The 20,604-nt window shown below is 41.5% G+C and overlaps 1 protein-coding gene across 3 annotated transcripts in view; it reads right to left on the reverse strand.

Moving 5' to 3' along the window:
* dpyda (dihydropyrimidine dehydrogenase a) overlaps positions 1–20,604 on the reverse strand; it is a 216,110-nt gene that overhangs the window by 152,842 nt on the left and 42,664 nt on the right. For all 3 annotated transcript variants that reach the window (XM_029698324.1, XM_029698334.1, XM_029698344.1), the window contains exon 4: positions 6,204–6,291. In XM_029698324.1, coding sequence (XP_029554184.1) covers positions 6,204–6,291 — 88 coding nt within the window. The remainder of the gene's footprint in view (positions 1–6,203; positions 6,292–20,604) is intronic.

The following is a 20,604-nucleotide window of genomic DNA, read 5'->3' on the forward strand; positions in this document are numbered from 1 at the left end:
AGTTCTACCAAGTATTCATAGTACTGACAGACTTTTATGAACTGTTTTGACTGGATCTAAGCATATATCTAAGGTCCTTTTGATTATAGTTATAAACAGTTATGACCATAGGTGAATACATAAGGTGCTCTATCTCTGCAGGTGATCTGTCTATCTGGTCAAAATCACTGATTCAGGTCGCCCTCTACCCCTCTGGTGATATGAATAACTTAATATTCCATTTTCAGAGAAACCTGGATTGAAATAAAGACTTCATTAGATTTGCCTTAATTTCAGAGAATACACACCAGTACAACTCTCAAATAAAATAAAATTTTATTTGTCACATGCGCCGAATACAACAGGTGTAGACCTTACCGTGAAATGCTTACTTACAAGCCCTTAACCAACAATGTAGTTCGAAAAAAAATAAAGTTAAGAAAATATCAACGAAAAAAGTAACAAGAAAATTACATAACATCAGGGCTATATACAGGGGGTACTGGTACCGAGTCAATGTGCAAGGGTACAGGTTAGTCGAGGTAATTTGTACATGTAGGTAGGGGTAAAGTGACTGTGCATAGGTAATAAACAGCGAGAAGCAGCAGTGTAAAAAGAAAGGGTGGGTGGTGTCAATGTAAATAGTCCGGGTGGACATTTGATTAATTGTTCAGCAGTCTTATGGCTTGGGGGTAGAAGCTGTTAAGGAGCATTTTGAACCTTCCGTGCGGTAGCAGAGAGAACAGACTATGACTTGGGTGACTGGAGTCTCTGACACCGCCTTGTATATACAGTTGAAGTCGGAAGTTTACATACACCTTCACAATGATAGGAAGAGCTGACATCGAAGGATCAAAACATACAGCCAAATACATTTAAACTCAATTTTTCACAATTCCTGACATTTAATCCTAGTAAAAATTCCCTGTTCTCACGTCCTGACCATGGTAAGCTGTTATTTTCTATGGTAGAGTAGGTCAGGGTGTGACGGGGGTTTATTCTATGTGTTCTATTTCTATGTTCTTAGGTTCTAGTTTTTGTATTTCTATGTTGGTTTGTTTGGGATGATCTCCAATTAGAGGCAGCTGGTCCTCGTTGTCTCTAATTGGAGATCATACTTAAGTAGGGGTTTTTCTTCCTGGGTTTTGTGGGTGATTATTTTTGAGTAGTGTTTGTTTCTCCTCTGCGTCACGGTTTGTTGTTTTGTCTATTCAGTTATTTGATGTATTGCACAGTTTCACAGAGAAAATAAATATGTGGAACTACACACACGCTGCACCTTGGTCCTCTCCTTTTGACAGCCATGACACCTGTCAGTTAGGATCACCATTTTATTTTAAGAATGTGAAATGTCAGAATAATAGTAGAGAGAATGATTTATTTCAGCTTTTATTTCTTTCATCGCATTCCCAGTGGGTCATAAGCTTCCCACAATAAGTTGGGTACATTTTGGCCCATTCCTCCTGACAGTTTTATTTTTGTTTCATCAGACCAGAGGACATTTCTCCAAAAAGTACGATCTTTGTCCCCGTGTGCAGTTGCAAACCGTAGTCTGGCTTTTTTATGGCGGTTTTGGAGCAGTGGCTTCTTCCTTTCTGAGCGGCCTTTCAGGTTATGTCAATATAGGACTCGTTTTACTGTGGATATAGGTACTTTTGTACCTGTTTCCTCCAGCATCTTCACAAGGTGCTTTGCTGTTGTTCTGGGATTGATTCGCACTTTTCGCACCAAAGTACGTTCATCTCTAGGAGACAGAACGTGTCTCCTTCCTGAGCGGTATGATGGCTGTGTGGTACCATGGTGTTTATACTTGCATACTATTGTTTGTACAGATGAACGTGGTACCTTCAGGCGTTTGGAAATTGCTCCGAAGGATGAACCAGACTTTTTTTTCTGAGGTCTTGGCTGATTTCTTCAGATTTTCCCATGATGTCAAGCAAAGAGGCACTGGGTTTGAAGGTAGGCCTTGAAATACAACCACAGGTACACCTACAATTGACTCAAATGATGTCAATTAGCCTATCAGAAGTTACTAAAGCCATGACATAATTTTCTGTAATTTTCCAAGCTATTTAAAGGCACAGTCAACTTAGTGTATGTAAACTTCTGACCCACTGGAATTGTGATACAGTGAATAATGAAGTGAAATAATCTGTCTGTAAACAATTGTTGGAAAAATTACTTGTGTCATGCACAAAGTAGATATCCTAACCGACTTCTCAAAACTATAGTTTGTTAACAAGAAATTTGTGAAGTGGTTGAAAAACGAGTTTTAATGACCCCAACCTAAGTGTACGTAAACTTCCGACTTCAACTGTAGGTCCTGGATGGCAGGAAGCTTGGCCCCAGTGAAGTACTGGGCCGTACGCACTGCCAAATGGAGCACCTTACAGTCAGATGCCGAGCACTTGCCATACCAGGCGGTGATGCAACCGGTCAAGGTGCTCTCGATGGTGCAGCTGTATAACTTTTTGAGGATCTGGGGACCCATTCCAAATCTTTAAGTCTCCTGAGGGGGAAAAGGTGTTGACGTGCTCTCTTCACGACTGTCTTTGTATGTTTGGACCATGATAGTTTTTGGTGATGTGGACACAAAGGAGCTTGAAACTCTCGAACCGCTCCACTACAGCCCCGTTGATGTGAATGGGGGCATGTTTGGCCCTAATTTTCCTGTAGTCCACGATCAGCTCCTTTGTCTTGCTCACGTTGAGAGAGAGGTTGTTGTCCTGGCACCACAATGCCAGGTCTCTGACCTCCTCCCAATATGCTGTCTCATCGTTGTCGGTGATCAGGCTTACCACTGTTGTGTCCTCAGCAAACTTAATGATGGTGTTGGAGTTGTGCTTGGCCATGCATTCGTGGGTGAACAGGGAGTACAGGAGGAGACTAAGCACGCACCCCTGAGGGGCCCCCGTGATGAGGATCAGCTTGGCAGATGTGTTGTTGCCTACCCTTACCACCTATGGGGCAGCCCATCAGGTAGTCCATGACCCAGTTGCAGAGGGAGGTGTTTAGTCCCAGGGTCCTTACCTTAGTGATGAGCTTTGTGGGCACTATGGTATTGAAAACTGAGCTGTAGTCAATTAGCATAATTCTCACATAGGTGTTCCTTTTGTCTAGCTGGGAAAGGGTAGTGTGGAGTGTGATTGCGTCATCTTTGGATCTGTTGGGGTGGTATGCAAATTGGAGTGTGTCTAGGTTTTCGGGATGATGGTGTTGATGTGAGCCATGACCAGCCTTTCAAAGCACTTCATGGTAATCATTTAGGCAGGTTACCTTCGCTTCCTTGGGCACAGGGTCTATGGTGGTCTGCTTGAAACATGTAGGTATTACAGACTCTGTCAGGGAGAGGTTGTAAATGTCAATGAAGACACTTGCCAGTTGGTCCGCGTATGCTTTGAGAACACATCCTGGTAATCCGTCTGGCCCCGCGGCTTTGTGAATGTTGACCTGTTTAAAGGTCTTGCTCACTTCGGCTACCGAGAGCGTTATCACACAGTCGTCTGGAACAGCTGGTGCTCTCATGCATGCTTCAGTTTTGCTTGCTTAGAAGCGAGCATAAAAGGCATTTAGGTCGTCTGGTAGGCTCGCGTCACTGGGCAGCTTGCGGCTGGGTTTCCCTTTCTAGTCCGTAATAATTTGTAAGCCCTGCCACATCCGATGAGCGTCAGAGCCAGTGTAGTACGATTCAATCTTAGTCCTGTATTGACGCTTTGTTTGTTTGATGGTTCGTATAAGCGTCCGGATTAGTGTCCCGTTCCTTGAAAGCGGAAGCTCTAGCCTTTAGCTCAGTGCGGATGTTGCCTGTAATCCATGGCTTTTGGTTGGGATATGTAAGTACGGTCACTGTGGAGACGACATCGTCGATGCACATTGATAAAACCGGTGACTGAGGTGGTATACTCCTCAATGTCATTGGATGAATCCCGGAACTATTATTCTGGTCTGCGCAAGCAAAACAGTCCTGTAGCGTAGCGTTCGTGTCATCTGACCACTTCCGTATTGAGCGAGTCACTGGTAATTTCTGTTTTAGTTTCTGCTTGTAAGCAGGAATCAGGAGGATAGAATTATGGTCAGATTTGCCAAATGGAGGGTTAGGGAGAGCTTTGTATTTTTATTTTCTTGTTTGCTTATGGCCTTATACAGCTCGTTGAGTGCAATCTTAGTGCCAGCCTCGGTTTGTGGTGGTAAGTAGACACTTAACCAGCATGGCTATCACAGCATTCTGCAGCGATACACCATCCCATCTGGTTTGCGTTTAGTGGGACTATCATTTGCTTTTCAAGACAATGACCCAACACACCGCCAGGCTGTGTAAGGGCTATTTGACCAAGAAGGAGAGTGATGGAGTGCTGTGTCAGATTACCTGGCCTCTGCAGTCACCTGACCTCAACCCAATTGAGATGGTTTGGGATGAGTTGGACAGTAGAGTGACGGAAAAGCAGCAAACAAGTGCTCAGCATATGGGGGAACTACTTCAAGACTGTTAAAAATGCATTCCAGGTGAAACTGGTTGAGAGAATGCCAAGAGTGTGCAAAGCTGTCATCAAGGCAAAGGGTGGCTTCTTTGAAGAATCTAAAATCTAAAATATATTTTGACTTGTTTAACACTTTTTTTGGTTACTACATGATTCCATATGTGCTTTTTAATAGTTTTGATGTCTTCACTATTATTCTACATGGTAGAAAATAGTAAAAATAAAGAAAAACCCTTGAATGAGTAGGTGTGTCCAAACTTTTGACTGGTACTGTATATTGTAGTTTATATAGAAACTGAAGAATAATAGTATTTTAAAAACTAAATAACAGAAATGTAAGAATAATTCTCATTTAGAATGGCAACAGACTTGATAGAACTCATAACAGTTCTATAACACTTTATCATTAATTTAATTTTCACTGGCAAGGATAATATAGGAAACCCTACAATAAATTTCATTAAAGAGAGCATAACTCCATTATGAAGTTGTTTTATTAGGGAAATGTGGAGCCAATCAAAATCGAGGACACCGTTGTATTGCAGTAAATATTCAAGATTTAAGTTTCCTTCTCTGTGTAAACCTAATAATCACCTTTATTTGTCAAATATTATATCAATAAAAATATGCCATATCTGAATGATAATGAGTTTCCTGCTTAAGTAAAAGCCTCAATATCCCTATAAAGTTCCCTACCATTGAAAATTAACAGTCATAGAAGTAAAAGTAGCTAGAGGCAAGGAGACAATATTGGTTCAAATCCCTCTGGTCGTTTGGGTTTTCCAACAAGAAACAATAACATAAATGTAAAAACAGTACTATGCACCTATTATGCCATGCAAATAATGTTGCCCACACATATAATATTAGCTAGTCTAAGGTATACATTAGATCATGAAATGACAGGAGGAGTCCTAGATTAAAAACCCTTTCATATTTGTTTCCCTCTATAACAACACTGAGGTAGCCTAACTGTTTATTTCACCACTTTCATCTACAAGGACACTGAAATGACTGATTTTATCTGTTTTATAAGGTTTATCCCATTCACAACGTCCTATAACTTCACTGTAAACAACTATTCTTATCAGACACAGCATATATAATGCAGGTTTGTTTACAGAGCATCATTAAATAGCAATTCAGCATGCCAGTGTGAGGCTGTGTGTGTGAGTGTCTGTCCTTGATCATATGGATGGAGGCAACATATAGGGCTATATTTATACCATGTACTGCTTTTACCCTGGCAGAAGACATCAATTAGAGCTGTTCCTCTCTGAGCTCAGGTCTGGGGCTCTCTCTCTCTGAATACAGCTGTCTGTTACTGGGCTGGGGGATCTAATTATCCCAAGCCAATTTCTCAACCAATCAAATACCAAGCCTGATGTCTACACCAATCACAGTCTTTTGTGTTATATTTAGATTTTCTAAGTGATATTACAGATGTTTTAGTAAAAATAGTAATGATAAGACACTAATAAATTGATTAACAATTTGGCATATCAAAGCTTTCATATTAATCATTTGTTTACATTTACATTTTCATTTGTCATTTAGCAGACGCTCTTATCCAGAGCGACTTACAGTAGTGAATGCATACATTTCAATTCATAATTTTTTTTTGTATCCCCCCGTACTGGCCACCCGTGGGAATCGAACCCACAACCCTGGCGTTGCAAACACCATGCTCTACCAACTGAGCCACACATTTGTGTGATTTAGAATAGAAAGGAAGTGAACGTTTACCCTGTTGGCAATACTGGTAATGAATGACTTGATGTCCAGGTTGGTAGGGCAACTTTTCTGACATGGGGCATCTGCACATTTCAGGCACCTACAAAACAGGATGAGAAAAAAGTTGATGTTAGTGAGCTGTTAAATGTGTGAGTAATGAAATAATGAAGGGAGTCTTCCGTTTTTTTTAGGCAGGGAGACAGTGAGTGAGTGAGTGAGTGAGTGAGTGAGTGAGTGAGTGAGTGAGTGAGTGAGTGAGTGAGTGAGTGAGTGAGTGAGTGAGTGAGTGAGTGAGTGAGTGAGTGAGTGAGTGAGTGAGTGAGAGAGAGAGAGAGAGAGAGAGAGAGAGAGAGAGAGAGAGAGAGAGAGAGAGAGAGAGAGAGAGAGAGAGAGAGAGAGAGAGAGAGGGAGAGAGAGAGAGAGAGAGAGAGAGAGAGAGAGAGAGAGAGAGAGGTTGAAAACAGAGTGGTTGAAACTGTAATAATAACAGTGAGAGAAAGATATAAAATAAAATAAATAGGAAGAAAAAAAAGAAAAAAGAAAAATGAAAGTCAGAAAAGAGAAAAAAGAGTGAGATGAAAAAGAGAGAGAGGAGAGAGACAGAACCCCCCCTCCACTCCAGCTAGACACCTATAATAATCCCAACTTGCAATTCCCTGAGCTCAGTGCAGAGCAGAGTGCACCAGTCCGCCATTAATACCACTTATCACCCTGACAGCAGGGCAATTATAGAGGGGCTGTAGCCAGGTAGACGGCCGCCACGGCCCTGAACACACACACACACGCAGTGCATGCACACTCGCAACGTGCACACACACACGCAATGCACACATACACTCACACAGACGCACCACAGCAAGATGTTTTATTAAAACTGGGTGGTTGATCATCAGCTGACATCACTGTTGACCCATTTTTTTCATTTGACAATAAATGATGCTTTAGCCCATAGCATAATGGAAATTGCGGCAGTGTATCTCAGCCCAAAGAATAACTGGAGACGGAGCACAATGAATGGGGCCGAATGGGGCAGAGGGAAGGACATACATACACGAAATGCAAAGAGCTGAAAGGCTCTGGAGAAATTAGCTTGAATCATGTTGTAATCTGAAGGTCAATGATTAATACTGGAGGACGGGCTACTGAGGGGTCTCGGAGAGAGGAAGAGCCACACACACACACACACACACACACACACACACACACGCATCCACACAAAAATATATACAGTGGGGTCCATAATTATTGGCACCCTTGATAAAGATGAGCAAAAAAGACCATATAAAATAAATAATACAAATACTGAGCTGTATTGTATGCATTATTTTGTGTGAATTGTGTTAATTTATACCAATACAATTACTCAGAGAAACAGACTGTGTTTAACAAGTAAAAAAATTCAATAAGAAAAGATTGGGGTAAAAATGATTGATACCCCTGTTTTCAGAACCTTACCCTTGCAAGGATAATGACACTGAGCCTTTTCTAGATTTTAGAAGATTGAAGAACACATTCCTCCATACAGATTCAATTCAAACCATGTTTTCAATGGGGTTCAAGTCCGGATGTAGATTTTGTGGACAATTAACAATTTCTTTGTGGATCTTGGGGTTATTGTCTTGCTGGAAGAGCCACTTGCAGCCAAGTGCCATTCTCCTGGCAGAGGTAACCAGGTTTTTTGATAAAATGTCCTGGTACTTGGTAATGTTCATGATGCCATTGACCTTGACAAGGGCCCCAGGACCAGTGGAAGCAAAATAGCCCCATAACATCAAAGACCGACCACCATAATTAGGTATGAGGTACTTTTATGAATATGCTTCTGTTTTTCAACGCCAAAGAGCTCTATTTTCATAGCACCGGTTCCAAACCAAGTGCCAATGGCGTTTATCAAACTCCAGGCGGTGCTATGGTCAGATCACATGAAAATAGAAATCTTTGGTCACGCACACCAGTGGTGGGTTTGGCATCGGCAAACATACACACACACACACACACACACACACACACGTCAAAACAATGCAGAATACATAATACTCACATTTCTGACCTATTTGAATGTGCAACCCTCTCAAATATTAATATAGCATACATTTCCTGTAAAAATATACATTATAGCTTTTGTGTTTTCACTCCAGGTGAAATTGCATCAAGGCATTAATAAAGATGAGATCTAACAGATACATAAATGAAAATCTGTGGGAGGGAGGGCACCTTCAGTCGACTGTCTCGCCTCTCCGATAGATTATTGTTGGTGTGAAAGAAAAAAAACAAGAAAAAGTCAAAGTAAAATATATTCTCTCTCTCAGTCTCACTCTCTCTCATATATATATATATATATATATATACTCTCTTCTCAAGGTAACATTAAAGAGCCTGGGCCGATACAGACACATTATAGACCCTCCTCTATCTATCTCCCCCGGCCAGCAGCAGCCCTGGCTAGCGCTTAGCAAATGTCAACAGAAAATAATGCACACACAAAGGCAATCTTATTTGTTCAAGAATCGCTCTAGGTCACAGCAATACACTGGGGCACACAGAGCTACACACCACACAGCTTCTCTAAGGAGGACTTTTTCTCTCTCCTCTATCTAGGAGGTACAGCAGGCAGCACCTGCGTTACACTCTCTAGAACACAGTCACTACACAGTTTTAATACAACATAGACCTATCACTCCCTCTCACCCCCATTAAAACGTGGGCTGATTAGCTTTGTGTTGTTTCTTTCCTTGTTCTTCTCCTAATAATCAGTGCTTTGAATGCTCTGTATGATGAGTGGATTCCTGCACTTTATGAATCGTCAATATGTGCCAGGTACCTAATCTCCTAATTCATTGTTTCTATTATTATTAGCTAGCAACAGAAATGTGCAATTCAATAAAGCCCCACACACCTCTAAGGGGTTTGCAATTTAAATGATTGCTTTTCCCTCAAAGAATTATTTTGTCACTACACACAGAGCTGTTCACCGTTATCTTTGTGAAATTAGTCGTTTGCATTCATATTCATGATGAGGAGGTAATACGGAAAATAATACCTTCCAGTCTTATCACGCCACTGATTTGATGTCTATAACAATCAGGAAGAGAAATGTCAACTGACAATTAGGTGGACAATAGAAGCCTTTGACAGACTACACAGAACCGAACTGCAGCTCCTGGTAATATTATGTGAAATCTGACATATTGCAACTGCCTGTAGGCACTGCCTATAGCCTTAGAAAACCATAAAGTATTCGATAAAACCATTTGAAAAAAACACAAGATAATCGGAGGCTCATAACCATATTCAAGGCCACACTATCAGCACCATGGACAGCAGTTATAGTAACGCTGCCTTCTTTTACAGTTCAGTACAAGTATCAGTACAGTATAACATTAGTATAGTAGATATTAACATATGCTGTTTACATAATTATTGTTATTAGCTGCACAAGGACACAAGGAAACTAGACCTGCAGCCCATAATCTCTCTCTGTCTCTCTCGCTCTGTCTGTCTCTTTCTCAGCATGTATCAGAACCAGACCCAGGTGAGGTGAGGTTACGCCACGCACACAGGGTACCAGCGGTTACCAGCCGAGCCGTCACAGCTGTCAATGCTGTCCTGCTGAGGTCTGCCTCAGATCAGCCAGGGGATATACAACAGCTGTACACAATAGCCCCACAATGCATAACACAGGGAGGGAGGAATGTAGGCCTGCTCTTCACCCCCCACTTCTGTTCTGTCACCTCCATCAAGAGTGGCAGGAAAGGGTGTATGGAGAGAGAGAAGAGAGGGAGTGAGAAGGGGAGAATTATGCCATCATGTTAAAAAAAATTAACATTCGTCCTTCCTATTATTAGTCAGCAATAACTATCATTATATCGTTAAACAACTGACGTTTTCCCAAATCTACAAACATCGCCCAATCAAAATAAACAACAGAAACTTGCGCAAACAGATCACGTAGAAAACCTTGTGTTTTCAAGGTAATGTAATTCACCAGGATATCTACAATTCAACCCCATTAATCGTTCAGTGAAAGACACAGCAGTCATATTCCGCTGACCCGAATGCAAAGAACTGGGAAGCTTAGGGCATTGTTTGCACTTCCTGACACAGAATGGCAGACCGACGTGGGTTCCATTGACACATTTTCCCCCCTAAATGGTGGAAACTGGGAGTTAAATTAAATGAAAGGAGCCACGGTGGAGCCGTGGTAGGGGTGGGAGCAGCAGGCATTTAAGGAGCTGTCAGGACAGACAGGTATGGGGTTATAATGAACATCCTGCTTTTAACACACTCACCTGTCACCTTAATTGCTTTAACTGTCAAAGTGTTCTTGCAATTAAATGTCTAGCTTTTTATCGGGGGCGGGGGAGTGGTGGTGGGGGAATGAGAGAAATATACTTAATATTCAAATCAACAATTAAAAGAAACAATTTAAAAAGTACATTCATTATCCAAATTAAACACAATAGTAATTTTTTGATTTTTTTAACTAGGCAAGTCAGTTAAGAACAAATTCTTATTTACAATGACAGCCTAGGAACAGTGGGTTAACTGCCGTGTTCAGGGGCAGAACGACAGATTTTTACCTTGACAGCTCAGGGATTTGATCTAGCAACCTTTTGGTTACTGGCCCAGCACTCTAACCACTAGGCTACCTGCTGCCCCAGTAATGCTTTGTGTTTGTGAGAATAAAACAGAAACACTAAATCAACCAAGCCACACAATCATCAAGCAAGTCACCATTCAACAAAATCAAATCATTCAAATCTTGCTTCTCTCACTGACTTCACCAACACACTATCTTCGACACATATTTCTTTCCTCATGATGTGAAGGAAAAGACTTAATATCATTTAGACTCCAATGATGATAATAGTTGCCAACTGCAGAGGACAGCAGAGAGCAGTAAGTGATTTGATGATGTGAGCTCCACACTACACAGACTATGTGGTCAGTAATAATCCCACAACTAGCCCAATAGCCCTGACACCTGATCAGCGTTACGAGAGCTACAGCAGCCACTGAACACAGTGGGCAGGCTACTAACTCCGGAGCCTAGGTCAGATCACAGGCAGGGAGAGACAGTAGGAATTACATTGTATTTGTCACATGTTTCGTAAACAACAGGTGTAGACTAACAGTGAAATGCTTACTTACGGGCCCTTTCCAACAATGCAGTTCAAGATAAAAATAATAAGTAAAATTAAATAGAAATAGAGACATGAGGAATAAATACACAGTGAAAAATGAATAACAAGTAACAGAAGCATGGAGGTAATTGAGGTAGCTATGAACATACTGTATAGGTAGGGGTAAAGGGACTAGGCAACAGGATAGACAGTAGCAGCAGTGTATGTGGTGAGTGTGAATGTGTGTGTGTGTGTAATCAGTATGCATGTGTGTGTAATCAGTATGCATGTGTGCGTGTACTATGTGTGTGTGGGCGTATTTAGTGGGTGTGTATGTGTGTGTTGGGATGTCAGTGTAAGTATGTGTGAGTGTGTGGGCAGAGTCCAGCGCAATGTTCCCTCTAAACTGCGCGCGTGCGCAGCCGCGCACCTACTCCAGGACTGCACAGAAACGCAAGAGATTGAACTTCATGGAGTTCGCCCAATTAGTTTGCACTATATTTTTCAACGTTTTTCTTGTGATCGAATCAACATTAAATAACCCCTTTTCAATGCAACAAACCAAACCAAATCTAACTTTGCAAGATTGAGTCTGTGATTTTGTTGTAGGCAAAGCCAGAGCCACAGCGCAATATTTGCGGGGGTAGCCCACGAGCGGTATTTCAATCACCCGCGAGTGAACACGTTTTTTTCTTCAGATCAGATCAGAGTGCAGAGCCAAGCATGTGCACATTTGTTGATATTCTTTGCTAGTTAGCGAGTTATTAGCCGAGTTATAGATAAGTATAGGTCAGCAATGTGGAGTTTCTGCTTCCTACAAGAGCACAACACCTGTAGGCTATATTTCAAGATGTCTGAAAAGCCAGTCAGGTAAAAAGCTTTAGTCTTAATTAATGGGTAAGTGTTTCATTTTGAGACAGGCTTGAATATGCAAATAAACCAATATGCAGAGGATTAGCCTACATTGTCTAATTCTCTGTATGGTAATAATAATAACTTTTATTTTGTAAAGTTATTTATTGCATCATACAACACAATACAATGCACAGTCACCTATTTTGCCCATGGTGTTACAGACCAAGTAAAAAAATCATGAACTCATGTCAAACCCTTCATAATGTAAAAACGTTTTTCAAAGTTTCATGCAATAGCCCTGCATTGAACACCACATATAGGCTACTGTAGGCTATATCATAGAAATCAAAAGCTATTTCCATGTGAAAATGTTCTGGGATTCACTCCATTGGTTTTGTTGGTTGGCCTACATTGTCCTCAAATAGCCACAATAGCCTATTGGCTACTGTCAAACTGTAAGAGTACAGCTTCAGTGTTCATTGTAAACATGCGCCTGAAGTTGTACAAAATTCTCACAAAATTTTCACTCAAAAGACCCAAAATTTGCTCAGTGCACCCAAAATATTGAGGGAACATTGGTCCAGTGTGTGTGCATAAAGTCAGTGCAAGAGAGTTAGTGCAAAAATGGGTAAATGCAGGTAGTCCGTGTAGCCATTTAATTAGCTATTTAGCAATCTTGTTTCGCAGTCATATGGCTTGGGGATAGAAGCTGTTGAGGGTCCTGTTGGTTCCAGACTTGGTGCACTGATACCGCTTACCGTGCGGTAGCAGAGAGAACAGTCTATGACTTGGGTGGCTGGAGTCTTTGACAATTTCTTGGGCCTTCCTCTGACCCCGCCTGGCGTAGTGGTCCTGCATGGCAGGGAGCTCGGCCCTAGTGATGTACTGGGCCGTACTCACCACCCTCTGTAGCGCCTTGTGGTCGGATGCCTTGCAGTTGCTGTACCAAGTGATGATGCAGCAAGTCAATAGAACAATGTAGAACATTTTGAGGATCTGAGGGCCCATGCCAAATCTTTTCAGCCTCCTGATGGGGAAGAGGTACAGATGTGCCCTCTTCACAACTGTGTGGATGTGTGTGGACCATGATAATTCCTTAGCGATTATAGCACAGGAGGTTGGTGGCACATTATTGGGGAGGACGGGCTTCTGATAATGGCTGGAGCGGAATCAGTGGAATGATATCAAATACTTCGCACATGGTTTCCATGTGTTTGATGCCATTCCATTCGCAACGTTCCAGACATTATTATGAGCCGTCCTCCCCTCAGCAGCCTCTTGTGGATGATAGTGATTCCTTAGTGATGATAGTGCCCTGTGCATAGGACAGAACCATGGCATGGCAGTGGAGCACAGCATGAAGAAAATTGTACGTTTTCAAAAAATATATATATTTAGACCCATACTATTTAACAGTTCACTTTTTACGTTGCTTAACTTTAAGATGAGGATATTTTTCTAGCTCCCACACTTTGCAAGAATGTCATTACAGATAGAATGATTGCAGAGGGAGTGTGGCATGATGTGTGTGTTTTTAAATGTGCAAATGTTTTGTTTTAAGTTTCCTAAGTGCCTACATACCAGAGGGTGAAATGGGAGTGAGGCAATAACACCCAGATGGAAAACGTAACATTTAAATATAAAGAGAGTGGGTTTTAATGAAATACAGAGCTAAAGACAAGACAAGGATTTTCATCTTAGAGAGTCGTTTGACAAGATAATGGTTATGACCACACGGCTGAGAAGGCCTTTCAAATACCATCCAAATATGCCCCACGGGGATGGATACAGGAATTTAATCAATTGAAAAATGGCAGCAAAAACAAATATGGTCTCAATATTGTAAGAGAAAAAAAAGATATGCCCTATTCTTAAATGATACAAATTTCATTCTATTCTGTCATTGTTTGAATATGAGAATGTTTCAGCCTTGATTTCCAGGTTTCCAACAATGAAAGAAATCAAATAAAGAAATACCCATCATTTCCCGATGATGGGGCATTGACAAGGGTCGTTCAAAGTCCACCCAAGGTCTCTGTGTTTTCTTGAACTGCAATTGAAATTCATATAGCTATTCAACAAGGCCCGGGCTGCATCCACAGCATAGTGCTCAATGGCTAGTTCATCACTCATAGCACAGTACAGCCATACACTAGCAGGCAGAGGAAAGGAGTACAATAAGAGCAAATCAAAGGGAAGGAGATGAGCGATGGGCGGCAGTACATACACAGATTCAGAGTCACACTCTTTCATTTAAGGCAGCGACAGCCATCCTTCAGCGTAGGGACACCGCATGATATTGCCCTCTCCTCCTCCCCCCATGACCGACAGTTTTTCCCTTTACACTGATCAGAGAAAGTGTGTGTGTGTGTGCATGCGTGTGTGTGATGTGTATTGGGAGTGTATAATGTGAATATACAGCATCTCTGCAATTCAAGTGTATGCGGAGGCATACTCTGACCTTCACATTGACCTACGAGACCCCGTGCCCCACACACCCACACACGCATAGTGGTTCCTCATTTAAAAGTTGCATCATACTGCAGTATAGCCTGCGGTATGCTGAGGTATGCTGAGGTGAGGCGCAGTGCCTGCCGTTAACGCCACATCTGCAGTCCTCATGCCTCCTTGCAGCATGCCTAAGGCACGTTCATGCAGATGAGCGGGGACCCTGGGCATCTTTCTTTTGGTGTTTTTCAGAGTCAGTAGAAATGCCTCTTTAGTGTCCTAAGTTTTCATAACTGTGACCTTAATTGCCTACCGTCTGTAAGCTGTTAGTGTCTTAACGACCGTTCCACAGGTGCATGTTCATTAATTGTTTATGGTTCATTGAACAAGCATGGGAAACAGTGTTTAAACCCTTTACAATGCAGATCTGTGACGTTATTTGGATTTTTACAAATTATCTTTGAAAGACAGGGTCCTGAAAAAGGGACGTTTCTTTTTGTTGCTGAGTTTATTTCACATGAGATCATGTTTCCACATGTGTAGTTTCACGTTATCACATGTTGCTTTTACATGCGATCACATGTTATCACGTGAAATTCATGTGGTTTTTCTATAAGGGCACACCCACACAAACCCTCTGTCCCTCTACCCTCCGTTCTATCCCACTATCCCAGGGGACACAGGAGCTCTGGGGAGGATGTGGAGGTGGTTTACCTCACCCAGACTCCTGTGTGCTACTAGGGTTACCAGTAAGGGGTTAGAATGGAATGAATGAAAGGCACTATGAACACAGCTAACAGGTGGACTCTCTTGTGGAATGCGGAACAACCCCAGTAACCAGTGAAAAAGAGCCAGTGTTCTGTTCAGTTTGGGCATAGACTAGAGAGAATCAACCTTTAACCTTTAAAGGCATAGGGACTACTAGATAAGGACACTACTGCATGTGCGCCACTGTGTCACCATTAATGACTGGAGGACTATATGCGTTTTATTATACACACTTAAAATACACACTGACGGGGGTGGCCTAAAAGCTGACACATTTGTTTTTGCTCGTATTGTCTATAAATGAATAAATACTAAATAGCATAAAAATATATATTTTTGGATTGCGGACCCTCTACAAATCAATGAGGTATAGTTCAGTAAGAATCAACATTTTAGAACTGCTTCCTGGCTGCATATCCCTCACACATTTAACATTTTAGTAATTTAGCAGACAGATTTTTCAACTAATCGGCTTGGAGGATTTGAACCAGCAACCTTTCGGTTACTGGCCCAACACTCTTAACCGCTAGGCTACCTGCCACCCACACAATATGTAGCTTGAACGTCGCTCTTTCTGTTATCACAGCCAGGCAGCGATACAGGTGATGAGATATCTATCTTCTCTCACAAACTGGGATGTATTGTATCGTAATCCATTAGTCCTACACTTCCCTCATTCTCTCTGACATTTTGGGGGAAATATGCTCTTTGAAGAGCGGGGTCTCCCGACCCCTATGAAGTCACTCAGCACACTGAAAAAACATAATTTTAAGGATTTACAATTTATATCCACTCCAATATTGCTGTTATTGCCTAGATGTATACTCTGGCACTAGCCTTTGGGTGAAAGGTTTATGGGGATAGGCAGTGAATATACCAGCTCTGATTTGCTTCACCTTAAAGGTGGTGGAGTGGAGCTAACCTTGTTAACTCAAGCAATTAAAGTCGTGCCATATACTCGTATTCAGGCTATTACCGATGGAACAACCTGGAACAAATACAATTGAGAAAGAATATAACCTCCAACATTTTGCCATTATTGACTTATATATCTGCTGTTGGTTGGTTGTACACTACACAACACTGCAGTCTCTATATTGTTCATTGACATTGAGAGACCAGAATCTAACTGAGTACAAGGACAGTTGCTTAAGCAAACTGTTTACAGTACCATTGTCAAATTAAAAAACGAATATAAGTATCATGGAATGTATTTGTAGTGTACAACTGACCAACAGCAGATATAAATCAATAATGGCAAAATGTAGGAGGTTATATTCTTTCCCAATTGTATTTGTTCCAGGTTGTTCTAGCGGTAATAACCTGAATACGAGTATATGACATGACTGTAAAGAAAATATAAATATACTGTGTTGTGCCATTATATTGCTCATCCAAATATTTATATATTCTTAATCCCATTCCTTTAATGAGATTTGTTAGATTTGTGTGTATTGTTGTGAAATTGTTAGATATTACTGAACTGTTGGAGCTAGAAGTACAAGCATTTCGCTACACCCGCAATTACATCTGCTAAACACATGTATGTGACCAATACAATTTAATAACATTTATTTCAAGAGGTTAGCTGAGCAGTAACCATGGAATATGCCTATGCTGTAACTGGCAATTAGCCATGTTCTGATTGTGTTTGTACAACCTTATTATGCAGCTACATGTTCTGATTGTGTTTGTACAACCTTATTATGCAGCTACATGTTCTGATTGTGTTTGTACAACCTTATTATGCAGCTACATGTTCTGATTGTGTTTGTACAACCTTATTATGCAGCTACATGTTCTGATTGTGTTTGTACAACCTTATTATGCAGCTACATGTTCTTATTGTGTTTGTACAACCGTATTATGCAGCTACATGTTCTGATTGTGTTTGTACAACCTTATTATGCAGCTACATGTTCTTATTGTGCTTGTACAACCTTATTATGCAGCTACATGTTCTTATTGTGCTTGTACAACCTTATTATGCAGCTACATGTTCTTATTGTGTTTGTACAACCTTATTATGCAGCTACATGTTCTTATTGTGCTTGTACAACCTTATTATGCAGCTACATGTTCTTATTGTGTTTGTACAACCTTATTATGCAGCTACATGTTCTTATTGTGTTTGTACAACCTTATTATGCAGCTACATGTTCTTATTGTGCTTGTACAACCTTATTATGCAGCTACATGTTCTTATTGTGTTTGTACAACCGTATTATGCAGCTACATGTTCTTATTGTGTTTGTACAACCTTATTATGCAGCTACATGTTCTTATTGTGCTTGTACAACCTTACTATGCAGCTACATGTTCTTATTGTGCTTGTACAACCTTATTATGCAGCTACATGTTCTTATTGTGCTTGTACAACCTTATTATGCAGTTACTGCATTACTATCCTGTATATATTGCTACAAGCTGAGATTCTGGTATACACTTAATGTGACAATAGAAGTTGGCCTATTTATTTAATATGCAAGCCATGTCCCTGTGTAGTTGTATTCATAGCATTCCTGTTTGTTAGGGGAGCAAGGGGCCTTCTCTCCTCTCTCAGCTAGGCCTAATGAAGGCACATGTCAGAAGTCGGTCTACCTCACACGCGCGCACAGAGACACCACACACAGTCCTAAGGACCAGGACACCACCGCACAGACAGCCTTACATCCCTCTGATCAGTAGCAGATGAAGGCTCCCGCATTGATCTTTGATGTCCTACATTATTAGCTTTTAGGAAACCTGAATATTTCATCAAATTGTGCTGCTACGCTCAGTAGGGGGTCCTTTGAGGAGGAATCACAATCAGCTGAATGCAAAATAGGAGGGCAGCTTTGCCTGGCTGAAATGACTTCTCAGCTTTGTGTGTGTTTGAGAGAAAGATAAATGGAGAGAGGAAGAGAGGGTGAAAGAAAGTAAGAAATAAATAAAGAAAAAGGATGTACAGAGAGAGAGAACATAGACAGACATGATAATCCGAACTATTGGTACAACCAATTGGTACATTGTCGTTCAGTTGTAATTCTGGCTAATAAACAGGCGATTCTTCATAAAGGGAATTTAATTCATTTCTATTTTGATTATGTTTGTGTCTCCCTGATGATACATTTATCTCGGAGCTGTTTCAATTTCTCCAGGAATTATGTTCATTTACATGCAGCTCTCTAATCCTATTCTATCTGGTTTTAATGAAGCTAAGGGGATTAACTGAGATGGTCTCCTCCCTACACACTGCTTTCTACTCTCCTGCCATCTGATCATAGCGTGAAAGCTTATAGTCTAATGCATGCTGAACAGTGCACTGTAAAACCATGAAACATGTGACACGTTTATAACCTAAATGTCTGTGTTTAAAACATAAAAAGTGTTCGCATCTTAAACACTGCCATTTATAATGCAAAACTAAACATAAGTAAGCTTTTTTCCAGTCAGTTTCTAACCAGGAGTATACCTATATCTCCGAAGTGTTCCGAATTTAAACACTAGTGTTAACTTTCCCATTGTCCTCTTTGGAGTGCATTTAGTTATCAGAAATTGATGTGACTTTTACATGCCTTTTATTCAGATCAGTGTTAGGAATGTCTGTCACCATACCTACTCCTGTCCCCACTTGCTTCAAAATGTCCACCATTTTTCCTGCACCCAAAAATGCGAAGGTAACTAAACTAAATGGCTATCGCCCTGTAGCACTCACTTCTGTCATCATGAAGTGCTTTGAGAGGCTAGTTAAGGATCATATCACCTCCACCTTACCCACCACACTAAACCCATTGCAATTTCTATACTGCCCCAATAGATCCACGGATGATGCAATCACCATTGCACTACACACTGCCCTATCCCATCTGGACAAGAGGAATACCTATGTAAGAATTCTGTTCAGTGACTACAGCTCAGCTTTAAACCCTCCAAGCTCATTATTAAGTTTGGGGGTCTAAACCTCGCCCTGTGCAACTGGGTCCTAGACTTCCTGATGGGCCGTCCCCAGGTGGTGAAGGTAGGCAACAAACCTCCACTACGCAGATCCTCAACACTGGGGTCCCACAAGGGTGCGTGCTCAGCCCCCGTCTGTACTCCCTATTCACCCATGACAGCATGGCCACGCACGCCTCCAACTCAATCATTAAGTTTGCAGACGACACAACAGTGGTAGGCCTGATTACCAACAACGACGAGACTGCCTACAGGGAGGAGGTAAGGGCCCTGGAGGAGTAGTGCCAGGAAAATAACCTCTCCCTCAATTTCAAAAAAATGAGGGAGCTTATCGTGGATTTCAGGAGACAGTAGAGGGAGCACGCCCCCATCCCCCATCAACAGGGCCGCAGTGGAGAAGGTGGAAAGCTTCAAGTTCCTCGGCGTACACATGACTGAAAATCTGAAATGCTCCACCCACACAGACAGCATGGTGAAGGCGCAACAGCGCTGAATAAATTTTGCTTGGCCCCCAAGACCCTCACAAACTTTTTACCATTGAGAGCATCCGGTTGGGCTATATCCCCGCCTGGTACGGCAACTGCACCGTCCACAACTGCAGGGATCTCCAGAGGGTGATGCAGTCTGCCCAATGCATCACTGGGGGCACACTGCCTGTCCTCCACAACATCTACAGCACCTGGTGTCACAGGAAGGCCAAGAAGATCATCAAGGACCTCAGCCACCCCAGCCACGGCCTGTTCACTCCGCTATCATCCAGAAGATGAGGTCAGTACAGGTGATCCTTGTTTGGGAACACACACACCAAAGCACACAACAGGCTGACCAATATAAGGGTTGAAAAATTGGTGGCCATCCGGGCAATTTTGAGGCTGCCAACGAGCCATCCTCAACAAGGTTGGAAAGTGACAGTGAAGATGAGGCTTCAGAGTCTGATGTTCAAGAGGTGGACATTGAGGAGGTCCAGGGAGAAGATATGGAAGCCTGAGAGGAAGACAACCAAAGCTTTAGTTTCTAGACTATCATTTTACAGATGTTGAAAACGCTTTTGGGAGATGCGATGGATCATTGGGGATCATTCATTATTCCCTTTCTTTTGTTGTTCAGTGAAATCATCCCATGTGAAGAGTCAACTAATTTAATTAAAATTCAATTCATAATTAAATTGTTTTTTAAATTTATATTGGAAGGATTTAATCATTTGCAATTATGTCTACTCATGATAAGGTAATATGATATGGTAAATATATCCAATGCAAAAAACATCTACATTTAAATTATAT

This window comes from Salmo trutta, chromosome 2, assembly GCF_901001165.1.
Source record: "Salmo trutta chromosome 2, fSalTru1.1, whole genome shotgun sequence".
Lineage (NCBI taxonomy): Eukaryota > Metazoa > Chordata > Actinopteri > Salmoniformes > Salmonidae > Salmo > Salmo trutta.